At 39.0% G+C, this 13,728-nt stretch overlaps 1 protein-coding gene across 1 annotated transcript; it reads right to left on the bottom strand.

Moving 5' to 3' along the window:
* Positions 1–1,376, bottom strand: LOC112192764 (zinc finger A20 and AN1 domain-containing stress-associated protein 6). The gene is made up of 2 exons (XM_024332632.2): positions 1,214–1,376; positions 1–1,003 (listed from the first exon to the last, which is right to left on the bottom strand). The coding sequence occupies exon 2, from the start codon at positions 904–906 to the stop codon at positions 382–384; it is 525 nt and encodes a 174-aa protein (XP_024188400.1). The 5' UTR covers positions 907–1,003; positions 1,214–1,376; the 3' UTR covers positions 1–381.
* Positions 1,377–13,728: the final 12,352 nt, after the last annotated feature.

Raw genomic sequence — 13,728 nt, 5'->3', positions numbered from 1 at the left:
TACCAGAGTAGGATAAGATAAAAACAGAGATGAATCTATCTACAAAGGAATCAGACCCGAAATTTGAATTAGCCAAATAGAAACCTTTTGTTTTTTTTTTTTGTTTTTTTGGTTTTCCTGCAACATACAAGCAAAGCCCACAATAACTTATTTTTCCGAAAATAAATATTAAAAATTAACCCAGAAAAGAGAGAATATTTATATCAGACTTAATTTTTCACAAGTGCTGCTTGACGACGAACGGCCGGCGATCACCACACCGGCGGCCCATCGGCAGGGCCTCCCTTCACAAATTTGCTAATGCAATCATATCATTGACTGATTGGAAATTTCTGCAATTTTTTTTTTTTTTCGAAAAGTAATCGGATCCGACGGCCCACATCAAATCTTCTCGAGCTTCTCTGCTTTGATCACCGGATTGCTCCTCGCGATCTCCTCCTTCCCGACCGTCTTGAAGTCGAACGAGCACGCGTGCTTCTCCGGGTAACGGTGGACCCCGCAGAAGGTGGTCCCGCACTTGCACTTGAACCCGGTCAACCCGACCCGTTTCCGGCAGACGTTGCACCGGTTCGGCTGCGACACCGCCGGGACGGCGACCTCTGGAGGAGTGGGAACATCTTCGGCCTCGGCGACCTCCGGCAAAGTCAACAGCGGAGGCGGAGGGAGAGAGCGGAAGTCAATCACCGGAGAAGAGGAGGACGACGAGGCCGACGAAGCGGCGGCCGCGGAGGCGGAGAGAGAGGCTTCGACGGTGGATTTGATGGAGGCCTCCTGTTGCTCCTTGAGGCAAAAGTCTCTGTAACATTTGGAGCAGAGATTCATGGTGGCCGGGCTGCCGAAGAATCCGCAGTTGTTAGCGCAGAGACGGTGACCTTCTGGTGCTTGGCATCTGTGCTCTTCCGCCATCTCGAGACTCTCTGCTCTGCTTCAATATCTCTTCAAAATTCGAACCAGAAATCCCACCGAATATTAGATCGCCTAGATCGATCTGCGAAACGCTGATCTGAAATCAACCAAAAAAAAAAATTCACAAAAAAATTACGACAAATTCAAATCTTCCGGTCAAACTATCAAACGAAAAAAAAAAAATCAAAAAACAGAAAAGAGGGATCCGAAACTAATTTACAAAAACCGAAATCAAATCTCGCATCTGAACACCAACAAAAATATTATGAAGAATAAAAAAATAGAGGAGAGAGAGAGATATTGGTACCTGAGAGGGTTTGAGAGAATTGGGGAAAGTACGGGGAGAAGGGAATGGGATAAGAATAAGGGGGAGGAGGAGGGGGGGAGGAGTTAAAGCGAGAATCTTAAGGTGGAAGAATTATCGAGAAGGTGAGAGGAGGAATAAATATTTATTTAAAATTGGGGGTAATGGGTGAAGGAACGGCGAAAAGGGACAAATTAGAATAATAATCTCGGATTAAGAAATTAAATTGATTTCGGGAATTGGAGTGATGCGAGGGACAGGCTGGACGCCTTTCTCCAGTAGGGAAAAAAAGGTGACGGGGGGAAAGTGGAGTCGGCACACCCTTATTGGGAACGCGTGGCCGATTTAATGGTGCCGATCATTTTTGACGTGGTCCTGGTTTGTTCTGTTAGAGTGTTAGGTGTGAGGGGGATTAAAGGTGACGATTTTTTTTTTGTTGCGTTTGGATTCCTCGCTGTATACATTGAATTTGGTAAGGAGCGTTAGGGAGAAGGACTCCGCTTTTTTCTTATGGTTTAAGAAAACAGGAAGACGACTAGGGAGGGAATTGTAATTTACTTTTTTACAGTCTGGGTTGTTTTGTAAATTTTGCAGATTTACTGGATCGGTTAGGGTTAATTTAGCGTGCCGTGTGCAACAAATAAGAGAATATCAGGGAATTTGGGAGGGAGAGTTCAAGGGTTTGGTATTGATTTGATTGATTCGGGTGTAGATATGTTTTGTGAAATGTGAACAACCTCATTTCGGCGATGCCTTTGCCTTATTAGTAGGGACAGAATCTTCAAGCTTACCTTCGTATTGATGATCTTATCTTGGATCCTAATTAATGTAATTAATATTTTGCATATTTTATTTTTAAAAAATAAATTATACTTTTTTTTTTTTTTTTTGAGATTTGGACGACAGTACTAACCACACACACCCTCATGCGTGTATTCAAGCGTAGCCGTACTAATCACTGCACCTTAGACGCACGAACCTTGGTGTTTAATCAACTTAGGTTCAGGGCCACAGGGTGGAATAAATTATACTTAATAACCCAATTTGATAAACCTACTTAGCACACTAATTTTACATTGGTAGGTTGTCGATTAGGGAAGAAAGAAAGGGGGAAAAACCCTTATACTAATTCTCAAGAAAACTAAGGTTTGCGGCGTTGCGAAATCTTTAGCTCTCATTTGGTGGCGCCCCGACGTTCCCTCAACGTAATTGTGATGCTATCGAACGGTTGACAAATGGTCTAGACCTCCGAAATTACTTTGCTTGCGGTATGACAATAGTGGCTGGGGCTATTCGGATTGAGATAGCTCTATGGCTGGATGTTTCGTGGAAGCAGGTTTCAGGGAAGGCGAGGGCAGCAGCGGACTGGATTACGTTCCAAACGACAGTGACTATGCGATCACCATTGATGAGGTTTATGTCGGCTTTGATGCGGAGATCCTTACCCATTTGGGGTTCGGGTTAGCCTGTGTTGCATAATGGCCTTCGTCCTCTCGGTGGTGGCAAGAGATACTGGTTTTTCCTAAAGCATGAAAGCGGTTTGTGGCAAGTCAGTGCGGTGGCGTCGGTGGAGGGTCGCAGGGCAGTGTTCTTCAAATGTGCATAGAACGTGAAGGCGCAGGATGTGGAGAGTGGTTATGGCTGGGCCTAGGCTGGCTGTCCTTTGGGCCTCTATTTTAGTTTTAGTTTAGTTCTTGTTTTCTAATAATTTTCTACTTTTCCATGGATCTATGCTTGTTAGTTCTTAATAAGCGCTAATGAGTATAGTTTTACCTATTTGCCACTTTAGTTTATAGGCTTGCTTAATTAAGTGAGCACTGAATGTATAATGAGCAGTCTATACTTGTGTATCATCGTGATACCTCCACAACCTCTTGTCTGTCTCGTTATTGGCTAATGACAGCGAAGGGGTATATAATGGTCATTCTGGTTTGAGTAATGACAACTATTGACGGATTGATTAAAAAAATAATACTAATAATAATAATTTCACATTGGTCATAGGGGTCATAGATCTACAAGAAATATTCCTAAACCAAAATAATAGAGGCAAAAATCTCTTAATCAAGACAATCTCAATTTGACAACTTATACTCTACCATAGAACCGCAACTCCACAGCTTATAGAATCAGTTTTCAAGATGTAGAGTACATGAACCAAACTGAGTTTATACTACCACTGTACCGCCCGTTTGTCAAGGCCAACATGACCCATTAACATCAATTAAGAAATACTATTTAGGGTGCGGCTATTGCCACCCTACCATTTTCTTAGTTCACCCTACAAACATTTGAATTATTGAAAGACTATATTACCCAAGTGCAAAATGACTAATAAGTACACTAATTTTCTAAAATCTAAATTTGTAAATAAAACTAAATACATAACCAATTAATTAAATACAAAGACTACTTAATTTCTCGTTGGATAACATTAATTTTCTTCTTCTCCATCCAAATTTGAATTTACTACTTATTTTTTTGTCCTTTTGTTCTCTCCTCATAGTTAATTCGTTATACAATTTACAAAACCATTAGTGTTAACTTCGTCAAAATCTTTGCAATATTCTTTATGAACGCTGAAAGTAAAAAAAAAAATCAATCTTTTCTTCATTGCTTATAGTTGTTAACTTACTAATCTTTTGATATGGAATGAAATAGATGAACATTGATACTGTAAAAAAAAAAAAAAAAAAAGGGAAGTAAATCAGATTATGATTGAGTTTTTCTATTGGAACCTCCAAATTTACTCACTTGACCTCTATGCTTTTTACACCTCCTATCAAATTTTTAAATACTAAATTTTCTCATTAAACCTCACTAAAGTTCCTCAAATAACCTCACACATATAATTTACAAACAAACTAAGATCTTTATAATAAAAAAGTTAGTCATTTCAATGATTTAATTACTCTATAAATCTTAATTACATCTCCATTCCTTAATCAGACAACATAAATCTCTTATCCAATAAAAAAAATCAAACACAAGGTATTGAGTTTTAAAAATTAATAAAAATAAAATAACATGAACTATTATGTGATTTTTTTTATTTACTTTTTCTTTTTAGCTGTGCAAAAAAAAAACAGATTAATCATTTTTACTTAATGTTTCTCTATTTTCTGTACCGCATGATTAATTATTTAAATATTTTTTTATTTATTTTTATTTGCTAGCTCTATTTTTTTCTTCTTTTTGCAAATATAATGGATAGATTTAGATTTAGGTCATAATACAATTTATTTTGTTCTCCCTGACCAATATGCGTTCAATATGCATATCATACATTTTTATCTTAATCATAGTTTTATTTCTTATTAAATATATATGAATACTTTAATGAGTATGTAGTGAAATTGGAAAATGAAAATAGATAGGGAAAATAATAAAGAATGTAATATAATATTATTGAATTGGAAAGTCTAGAGAAAATAAATATAACAATTTTTTTGGTATAATTATTGTCCTTAATAGTCATTTTATAGTAGGCTATATATGTCATTTAATAATTCAAAATAGAGTGAGGTCAAGTGAGCAGATTTGGAGGTCCCAATAGAAACTCTCATTATGATTTTAGTACAAAACTTTAATATATTTTAGTTTTGTTATTGGTATAAATTAAATGAGAGATTTTCGTTATAAAAAAAAAAAATCTTTTTTAATTGGATATGTCATATAAGGATATTTCTAGAAAGAAAAATGGGTTAGTTAAGTAAATTTAATAATTGAAACTAAAATGTAGGGTGTAATGAGCAAGTAGGGTGAATAAAGTAAATGATAGGGTGGCAATAGCCGCTTCATGTATGTCTTTGCCGCAAAGCCGCGTCGCATCCAACTATAATTATCAATTCCAAGAATAAATCATAATTTACAAGAAAATTCTATAAAACTATTACTGCATTGGATCAATTGTTATTGCAGATCAACGGCATGCACTAAATCATTTGTTCCACAAAGAGTCAATTGTTGCGACTTGCCGACTTGTGACACCATTAATTGTTATTGCATTACCCAACCCTCACTACAAAGCAATTCCAACACCATGACATGCATGCTTGTATCTAGGGAAACCTGCATTGCAACAATGCTTGTCCTCAGTACAATTAGGAAAGGCATATGGTCTGTAGTTCTAGCCTGACTGGTCCCAAATAGGTTGGCTTCTAGGTTTTTCATGGCGGCTCGTATGAACATCAAACGCGAGTTCAACAACGACTCATTCATGATTGCCCTAATCAAAATGATCGCCAGCCCTTGAAAATTCTATCGTGCGATGGTGGTGGTCAAAACCACTACACCTACGTTACCTCTTTCTATGGTTTTTAGGTCCAGTTTTCCTAGCCTCTAGCATTTTCTTTTAGGTTAATTGTTCTACAATATGCAGTTTTCTAGCAATTTTGGTTCTAAGGACAGGAGGTTGGTGGTTGTACTTCCAACAGAGGAGCAGCCTTTGTGGGTGGAGGCAACACTGGCTCCAGTGCCTAGGTTTTTGTCAGGAAAAGGAGGCTGCGGTGGATGCGAGTTCGGAGCATGCAAGTCATGTGCTGGCTTGGATCCTTCTATCAATTCTATGCCACTCTCCCACCACAAGAGCTATGGCGGATATTGTTGCACCAAAAAGGAAGAGATTCGTCCTAGGGGAGCTAGGAATAAGGTTAAGGAAGTTCCAAACGAGGAGAGGACTGTGGCAATTCCTGCAATGAGGAAGCTTCCTTCAACAAAGTTGGAGGATGACGCAACCATTTAGGGTTGTATAGCAGTTTGATGTCTTTCTGTATGATCTTTGTGGTGCAAATTTCTGCAAGAACATGTCAACTTCTTGTACCACAATTATGTTCGTTGGCAAGGGTTGACGTATGAAAGCATGAAAACGCTCAAGTTTTCTTTCTCAGGTGTTTTTTTATTTTTCTTGTTTTAGAGTACATTGAGTTGGACCCTAATGGTATTATTTACTTCTTATTTCTTTTATTTCTTTTTTTGTTTTTCATGCCAAATAAGCAATGCATTTTGTTGACATGGGCTATTAGACCTTGATCTATGTAATGCTTTGACTGCATATTCTCGATAATCATTTATGAATAAGCATTACATTCGTCTTTCATAAAAAAATATAGCGTTTTGGATAAAACCGATTGAGCTACATATGTAGGAGTTGCTCTAACTAGGTGGAACTCAAACACTGTTAAACTTAGCTACCACTGTTTAAAGATGGCACGACATCATCAAAAGTGGCATTATCTATATGATCTTAACCAAGACTTAAGATGCCGTTCAAACATAGCAACCCAATCTGCCACCCATCTACATTTTTGTGACTTGGTTGCATCCGTAAGCAAAGCCGCATAGCTTGTCTTGTTATTAATGTCCACTTTGACTTAAACTAGCTAGCTATGTGATCGTGCTCGTTATCCACCTTAATTAATTCGAACTTTATAAACTATGCCATGATCGGGGTCATGTTTTGAATGCTTTACTTTCTTCAATAATTCAATTGTGAGAGGAAAAGGAGTGTTTTGCGGGCTTAGGAAAATGATGGAGAAGAGAGATTAGAGATAGGTGGGCGTGGGTCATGGCCTCATGGGGGGTGGATTGATGGAGCAATAGAGTGGAATCAATATTAAGTGGGTTGGTGTTTGAACTAATTTCTCTTTACGGATTCTTCATCTTTCAAAGTTTCTTGCTTAGATTGCAATCCATCATATATTCATAGCATATGGGAGCCATGCTAAACTAAATTTATCTGAAATTATTAAAATTACACCAGAGTTAGTTATATACTTATACCATGCATGAAAAGTAACCTGAATATTCTTTCTTTCTTTCTTTCTTTTTTTATAAAAGACCGAACTAATCAAGATTATTCTTTGATATCTATATATGTGTTTCCTCACAGATCACAGGGTACAAGAATACAAAGGTGATATAACTTGTTCAGGAACAAAAAAGCCACCCTGCAGTGTAAGCTAACTCGACATTACTACACGTTACAAACATAGGCACAAAAGTGCGGTCAAAACTGAAATGGATGTCCCTGAACTAACCTGATAACGGATACCATTCTCCAACCTGATTGATCCTGCAGAACGAGTTTGGCAGATGCATCTACTGGAGGAATTGTTTACACCAGTGGAATTTAATTGCTAGTATTCCTTTTGGTATTCGTTGTTCGGAGGATTGACTGGTGTGGCACTATGATCGTAAGGGCGAGTATAACGTCAAGAGTGGGTATTTTGTTCTACGGGACTCACCCGCAATCACATGAACCAAGCCTCAACTTCTTGTACAAAGCCGGGTGTTCTTAGTAAATATCGGGGCGCATTGTGGAGGCTGAATGTTCCACCAAAGGTTCGTCTATTCTTATGGAGATTGCTGCGTGATATTGTCCCTCGTCTATTCTTATGGAGATTGCTGCGTGATATTGTCCCTACACGCACAACACTTGCACTTAGAAAAATACCTCTACCACAGCACATGTGTGTACTCTGTAATTCTGCATTCGTACACTTGTTTAAAAATTGCCCTGCCCTTGATCTCTTCTGGTCCCTTCCTTTTTCGGCCAGTACAGCATAAGTCAATTACCATCCGGGATTTGTTGTTTGATTTAATGGATAAAATGGAACTGCAGCTAAAATTGTTACTGGGCTATGGGCTATATGGAATGCACGGAACAGTGTTGTAGAAGGGAGAGAATTTTGATCCCATCTTTGTTGCTAGGGGGTCTGCCAATAATTTGTGTGACAGATCTCATGTCAAGCATTCTACTATGCCAAAGAGGCCCGTGACAAGATTCACCAAGGGGTCAACTCAAAATTAACACTGATGGTGCCTTTTGTGCTAGTGATGGTAGTGGAGGAATTTGGGTTGTGCTGTTGTGGTAAGAGATGATAAAGGTTTGGGAGTCACGGCTTTAGCTAGGTCGTTTGTACATGCTCATTCCGCCTTTAATATGGAGGTTGAGCATATAGGGCGAGCTTGTTACTTGGTATTCACCAAGGATGGTCTGACATTGATATTGAAATCGATTCTATCCTGTTAGTTTCAACCTTGAATAGAAGTGGGGTGATGATCTATCCATAGTGGGCTGAGTATTGGAAGATTGTAAAGACTACATGGCTGCTTTCCAATCTATCCAAGTTTGACATATCTATAGGAAAGCAAATTTTTAAATAAGTGTATGCTAGTTAAATTTTAAATAAGTGTACAAACGGCCTCGTAGAGTATCATTAAGAAAAGTTGCTGATAGGTTAGCACAACTATTTTCTTAATGATGTATGGTTAGCGGAGACTCTTGCTATTATTCATAATGTACTCTACGAGAATCTATGTAAGTTGTATTCCGTGGCTAGAGGTTTAGGTTTTATGTTCCCCCTCCCCCTCCCCCTACTTTATTTTTAATAAATATTAGGATTAATTTCAGTTTACCCCCCTGAGGTTTGGGGGTGTCATCATTTCACTCTATACCCCCTAAGGTTTCAAATTTTAATCTTCCGTGTCCAATTTCTTATTCTTCATCCAAATTAAACGTTAAGTACAATCATGAGACCCACTTTAAGGACTAAAATGGTCATTTCACACCAAAAAAAAAAACACGACAAAATACTAGTCTTCTTCTTCATTAGGTCCTCCTCTCCTCAAAGCCTCAACCCCTACTCTTCCTCTCCCTCCTTTACTCTCTATCTCTATCCATTCTCGCCGCTCCCCAAAAACCCTCGCCATCGGCCACCTTCACCAGGTGGCGAAGCACACCTACCACCACTCTCTCAAATCATTCTCACTCTCTTTTGCCTACCAAATGAAACTACAATAGCAGCAGCAGCAGCAGCAATACCTTACCTCTCTTCCTCTCACAAATCTCAGAGAAAGCAAATGCAAGACATATTCAGATCAGTTCGCTGATCAATCGATTTTCGAACACCGCCGGACATCGATGACTCCCCAGTAACCATTGTCAACAACATCAGCGCCTCAATTCAAAAATTCATATTCTTCTCCAAACCCTCGTTGCCCCCACGACCGTCGATCCCCAAAGACGCTGCACGTACGATTCGATGGCGAAAAGACTAGTTGATTGATTGAGGCCGGGGTTCGCTCAGACTAGCGAGGTAGTGAAGGAATGAGACCCTGACAGAACTGTAGACTACGGCGTCGACCCAGAACCACCAGCACGTGACAACAAAAGGTCGGCGACTTCCTAGCAAAGCATCCAATCTCTTCTGTTAATCACTAGTATGGCCTTCACCCATCTTCATGATCTCAACAATCTCATTTCTCAACTCTCTAAATCTTTCAAACCTTATCTCTAATAGACTCCAATCGGGTAGTTTTGAAACCATCTTGGACCACAGTGATGGTAGCCTCCAATAGTACTGATAGATGAAACAAGGTCAGAGAGTTCTCATTGGAGGGTGGATCAAGTCTTCCAAGGAGGTCATGAAACAAACTTCGCGGCTGCCCCGGGCAGCGGATCATGGGGCTGCTCTTGAACCCCAGCCGAAATCTGATTTAGCGTGTTTTAGCCACCAGGATCGAGGTTTTGGTGGTTTTGTGAAATTGGTTTAATTCTGCGATGGTTTCGAAGAAATAGTTTGTAGTGGCTGATTTGGTTTTGTGAAATGGGTTTGATTATGTGATCGATTGCAAAACGAGCAGATCAGAGGGTGATTACTGCGTAAGGAAGAAGACAAGGGTTAAAAGTGTCATTTAGCTCCTCAAGTGGGTCCAAAGTGAGAAAGTTAACGTCCACATCAACAGTTAAAGTCCAATTTGGATGGAACATGAGAGATTGGACACGGAAGATTAAAATTTGAAATCTTAGGTGGTAAAAATTCAAAATTGAGAGTACATGTAGTGAAATGATGTTTCCCCCCAAACCTCAGGCGGTAAAATGAAATTAATCCTATATAATAATCGAATAGGGCATGGAGCTGAGCCTCCCAGTTAGGCGGGTTCCAAACACTTTCCAAAAAAAGAAAAAACAGACACAATGGCAATTCATAGCATGAGCTATAACTACATGATCTACCATATCACCTTCGCCTTACCCAAGAACATTGAAGCTATTACTCTATTAGTTAATATTGAGAAAAGTTCAGGTACTGTCCTCAAACTATTCTACTAAGGCCAATTTGATATCCGAACTCTCAAAAGTATCAATGGGATACCCAAAGACAATTTTTGACATCAACGTGATACTTCCGTAAAAAATACCTAACGACTCCGTCTAGTTGTTGACGTGGTAAGCACGTGGGCTCCATGTGATATTTTTATCAATGCCAGAAAAAAAAAAACACAAAGCTCTCTCTCTCTCTCTCTCTCTCTCTCTCTCTCTCTCTCTCCTCTGATCGGCGACTCTCGTCTGCTGTGACTGGAGAAGGTTCTAATTCGAGGGTCACCGAAAGGGCGACGAGGAATTTGAGGGCCTCGGTGACACTTCTGGCGAGAGGGATGGGAATTTGAGGAAGTCTTAGAGGGAGTGAGAGAAGAGGTAGGAATTGATGGCGGAGAGGGCGAATTGCTGGTAGGAGCGGTCTTTGTATAGGTCGACGTTGGAGATGGAGCCACCGGGGCCACCGCTGATTCCGATAGAGGGGCGGCTGCTGGCTACGGAGTCGAGATGGTGGAAGCGGTCGAGCGGCCTTGATGGTGGCCGTGGGTTCATCGACGGCTTGGGTTGCCGGCTGCCTCTCATATTGACCGTGAAATTTTTTAGGTGGGATTCTAATTTTGATAGTGGAGATGGGAGATTGAAATTTTGGATTAGAAGTTGAATTGTTTGTTCTTATTTTCAGACATTGTTTGTTCTTGTTTTCTCAATTTGAATTGGATTAGAAGTTGTCAAATTTCTACATTTGCATGTAATGTGAGATTCTTAATGTTGGGTGTGGTAACTGTCGTCGAGGTCGAGCTTGCATTCGAGGCCGAAATTGAAATTCATTTTGGGGTGGGTTGTTGGTGGCTGATGACATTGTCAGATAAGTAAGGAAATGTGGTGGCGGAGCTTGCTTCGGAGGTTGCGGTGGTTTAGTTAGATCAAAATCCCAAAAGAATAAGAAGAAAAGAAAAGAAAAGAAAAGAAAAATGAATTAACAAAAATAATTGGGTAAGTTGGTCATCTAACTTTTTTTTGTCTCCACGTGCTTGCCACGTCAGCAAATAAACGGAGCCGTTACAAATTTTTGACGGAAATATCATGTTGATGTCAAAATATGTCTTTAGGTATCACATTGATACTTTTAAGAATCTGGGTATCAAATTGGCCTTGGCATAATAATTTGAATATGGTACCTGAATTTTTCAGGTTAATATTTCTCCATCCGTATCCAAATTGGTCCGGCCACACTTTAGCTTCCCTTTACCCACGTTGTAAAGCCTCGATGCCTGCTATTAACTCCAACTAGAAGCGCAAATAGATTGACTAATGCAAGCTCACTCGCCTTAGTTGACTGGCTCGTTTGATTTCTATTACCAATCCCTTTGTACCGTGTGGTGGCTTCGACATGGTAGCTCTATGGCTATGTTTGGTATGGCTGTTCCTTGAGAAAAAGCTGGCTTCTGCTTATTTCTGAGAATAAGTGGCTGAAAAGCAAAGCTGCTGAGTGTTTGGTAAACTGGCTTTTTATAAGGGCTGTCAGTGGCAGAAGCAGTGGCAAAGTGTTTGGTAAATCAAACTGGCTTGTGCTTTTTATTTGTGGAATGACCGAATTGGACATGAGAGATTATTTTGCTTAATTAATTGTATATAAAACAATATTGTTCAAATGATCTTGTTATTCTTTTTAATCTTTGTTATGTCCGTATTAATTTTTGTTAACTTTGAATTTTTATAAAGCATGGTGACTATTTGATTAATATTGGACAATATGATTTTAAATCATGGTGACTATATTATTATAAATCATAGTTTCTAGTTCACATCAAATGTTCACGTTATTACGCGCATTCATCAAACTTTGAGTAATGCTATTTCTTATTGCTTCCATTTCTTGTGCACCGTGACCATGATATTCTTCTTGTACATCATCATCCATTTCTATCTCACCACTTGACCCATAACCTTCTCTTTCTTCACTGCGGACAAAATGTCTATCACCTTGTGCATGTATCCGTATATAATTATGAAGTGTCATGGTAGCAATGACAATCTTCACTTGCTTTTCAAATGAATAACCTTGCATGTCCCTTAAAATCTTCCACTTTTTTTTCCAAACTCCAAATGTGCGTTCTATAACGCCTCTAAGAGAAGAGTGTGCTTGGTTAAATACCTCTTTTTCATTTCTTGGTTCTTGCCTACGGTATTGTTGAAAATGTTGTCTCGGACCTTTATAAGGTCCCAAAAATCCATTCATTTGAGGGTATCCGGAATCTACAACATAATATTTTCCTGTAAAATAAAGAAATGTCAAATTTTAACAAAACTTCATTCAAAGCATCACAAAATGTCTATCACCACAATAGCATTCCCATAACTTCAATATGACTTGTTCTGTTTGAACCCAACACCCCAAATTGAACCCAACACCCCAAAATTGGATTCCTTTTTTCCACAGACTCTTAGGACTTCTTCTCTTGCCTTTTCTTGCCCGTCTGGGTGCATAGCCAAGACAATCATGGTCCATGTTAACAAGCTTGAGGTTGTTTCTTGGCCAGCAAGGTAGAACATCTTGCATTCCTCAACCACATCTTCAATTGTCATCATCTCCTTGCTTGTTGTGCTGCTACTTATATTTTTTGATAAATGTGTCTGTCTGCAACAGTAGGCCTAGCAAGTCATCAACACTTGATTCTCCGGCTCTTATGGCATTCATTTTGTTCCGGATAATATTTCGTAGCATCAATGTGATCTCATTGTGCAATTTCTTTCTCCTCTGATTCTTCTTTGTTGGAATAAATCTGCCCTCAACAGTTGTTCAGATATCAAGTAGTTCTCTCAAGAGTAAATATGAAAGCATGAAAGATGCTAAATTTTCTTTCAATATGGCAATGTACCTGAAACGCCAATTATAACAACAATTACCTGCTATTCTGGTTTGTAAAAGATATAACCAACAATTATAACAAGAACTACGACAATAACAACAATTAGAACAACAATTAGAATCTTTGCAGAACTGCGAATTTAACAACTACGAAAATAACAACAATTATAACAACAATTAGAACAACAATCTAAATCTTTGCAGAACTGCGAATTTAACAACTACGAAAATAACAACAATTATAACAACAATTACAACAACACTTAGAACGAAGCAGAACAACGAATTTAACAAGAACTGCGAATTTAACAACAATTATAACAACAATCTACGAATTTAACAAGAACTACGAAAATAACAATAATTATAACAACAATTAGAACGAAGCAGAGGGAGACTGACTTGCTTGATTCGAAAAGAGGCCGAGATGCGTTCTGTGAGAGGGAGATCGAACAGAGGGAGACTGGTTGGATGCGTTCTGTGATTGGATGGGTTCTGTGAGAGGGAGATCGAACAGAGGGAGACCGAGCAGAGGAGATAGACCGA

This window comes from Rosa chinensis, chromosome 3 (genome assembly GCF_002994745.2).
Source record: "Rosa chinensis cultivar Old Blush chromosome 3, RchiOBHm-V2, whole genome shotgun sequence".
Lineage (NCBI taxonomy): Eukaryota > Viridiplantae > Streptophyta > Magnoliopsida > Rosales > Rosaceae > Rosa > Rosa chinensis.
This window is presented reverse-complemented; position numbering and strand designations above follow the sequence as displayed.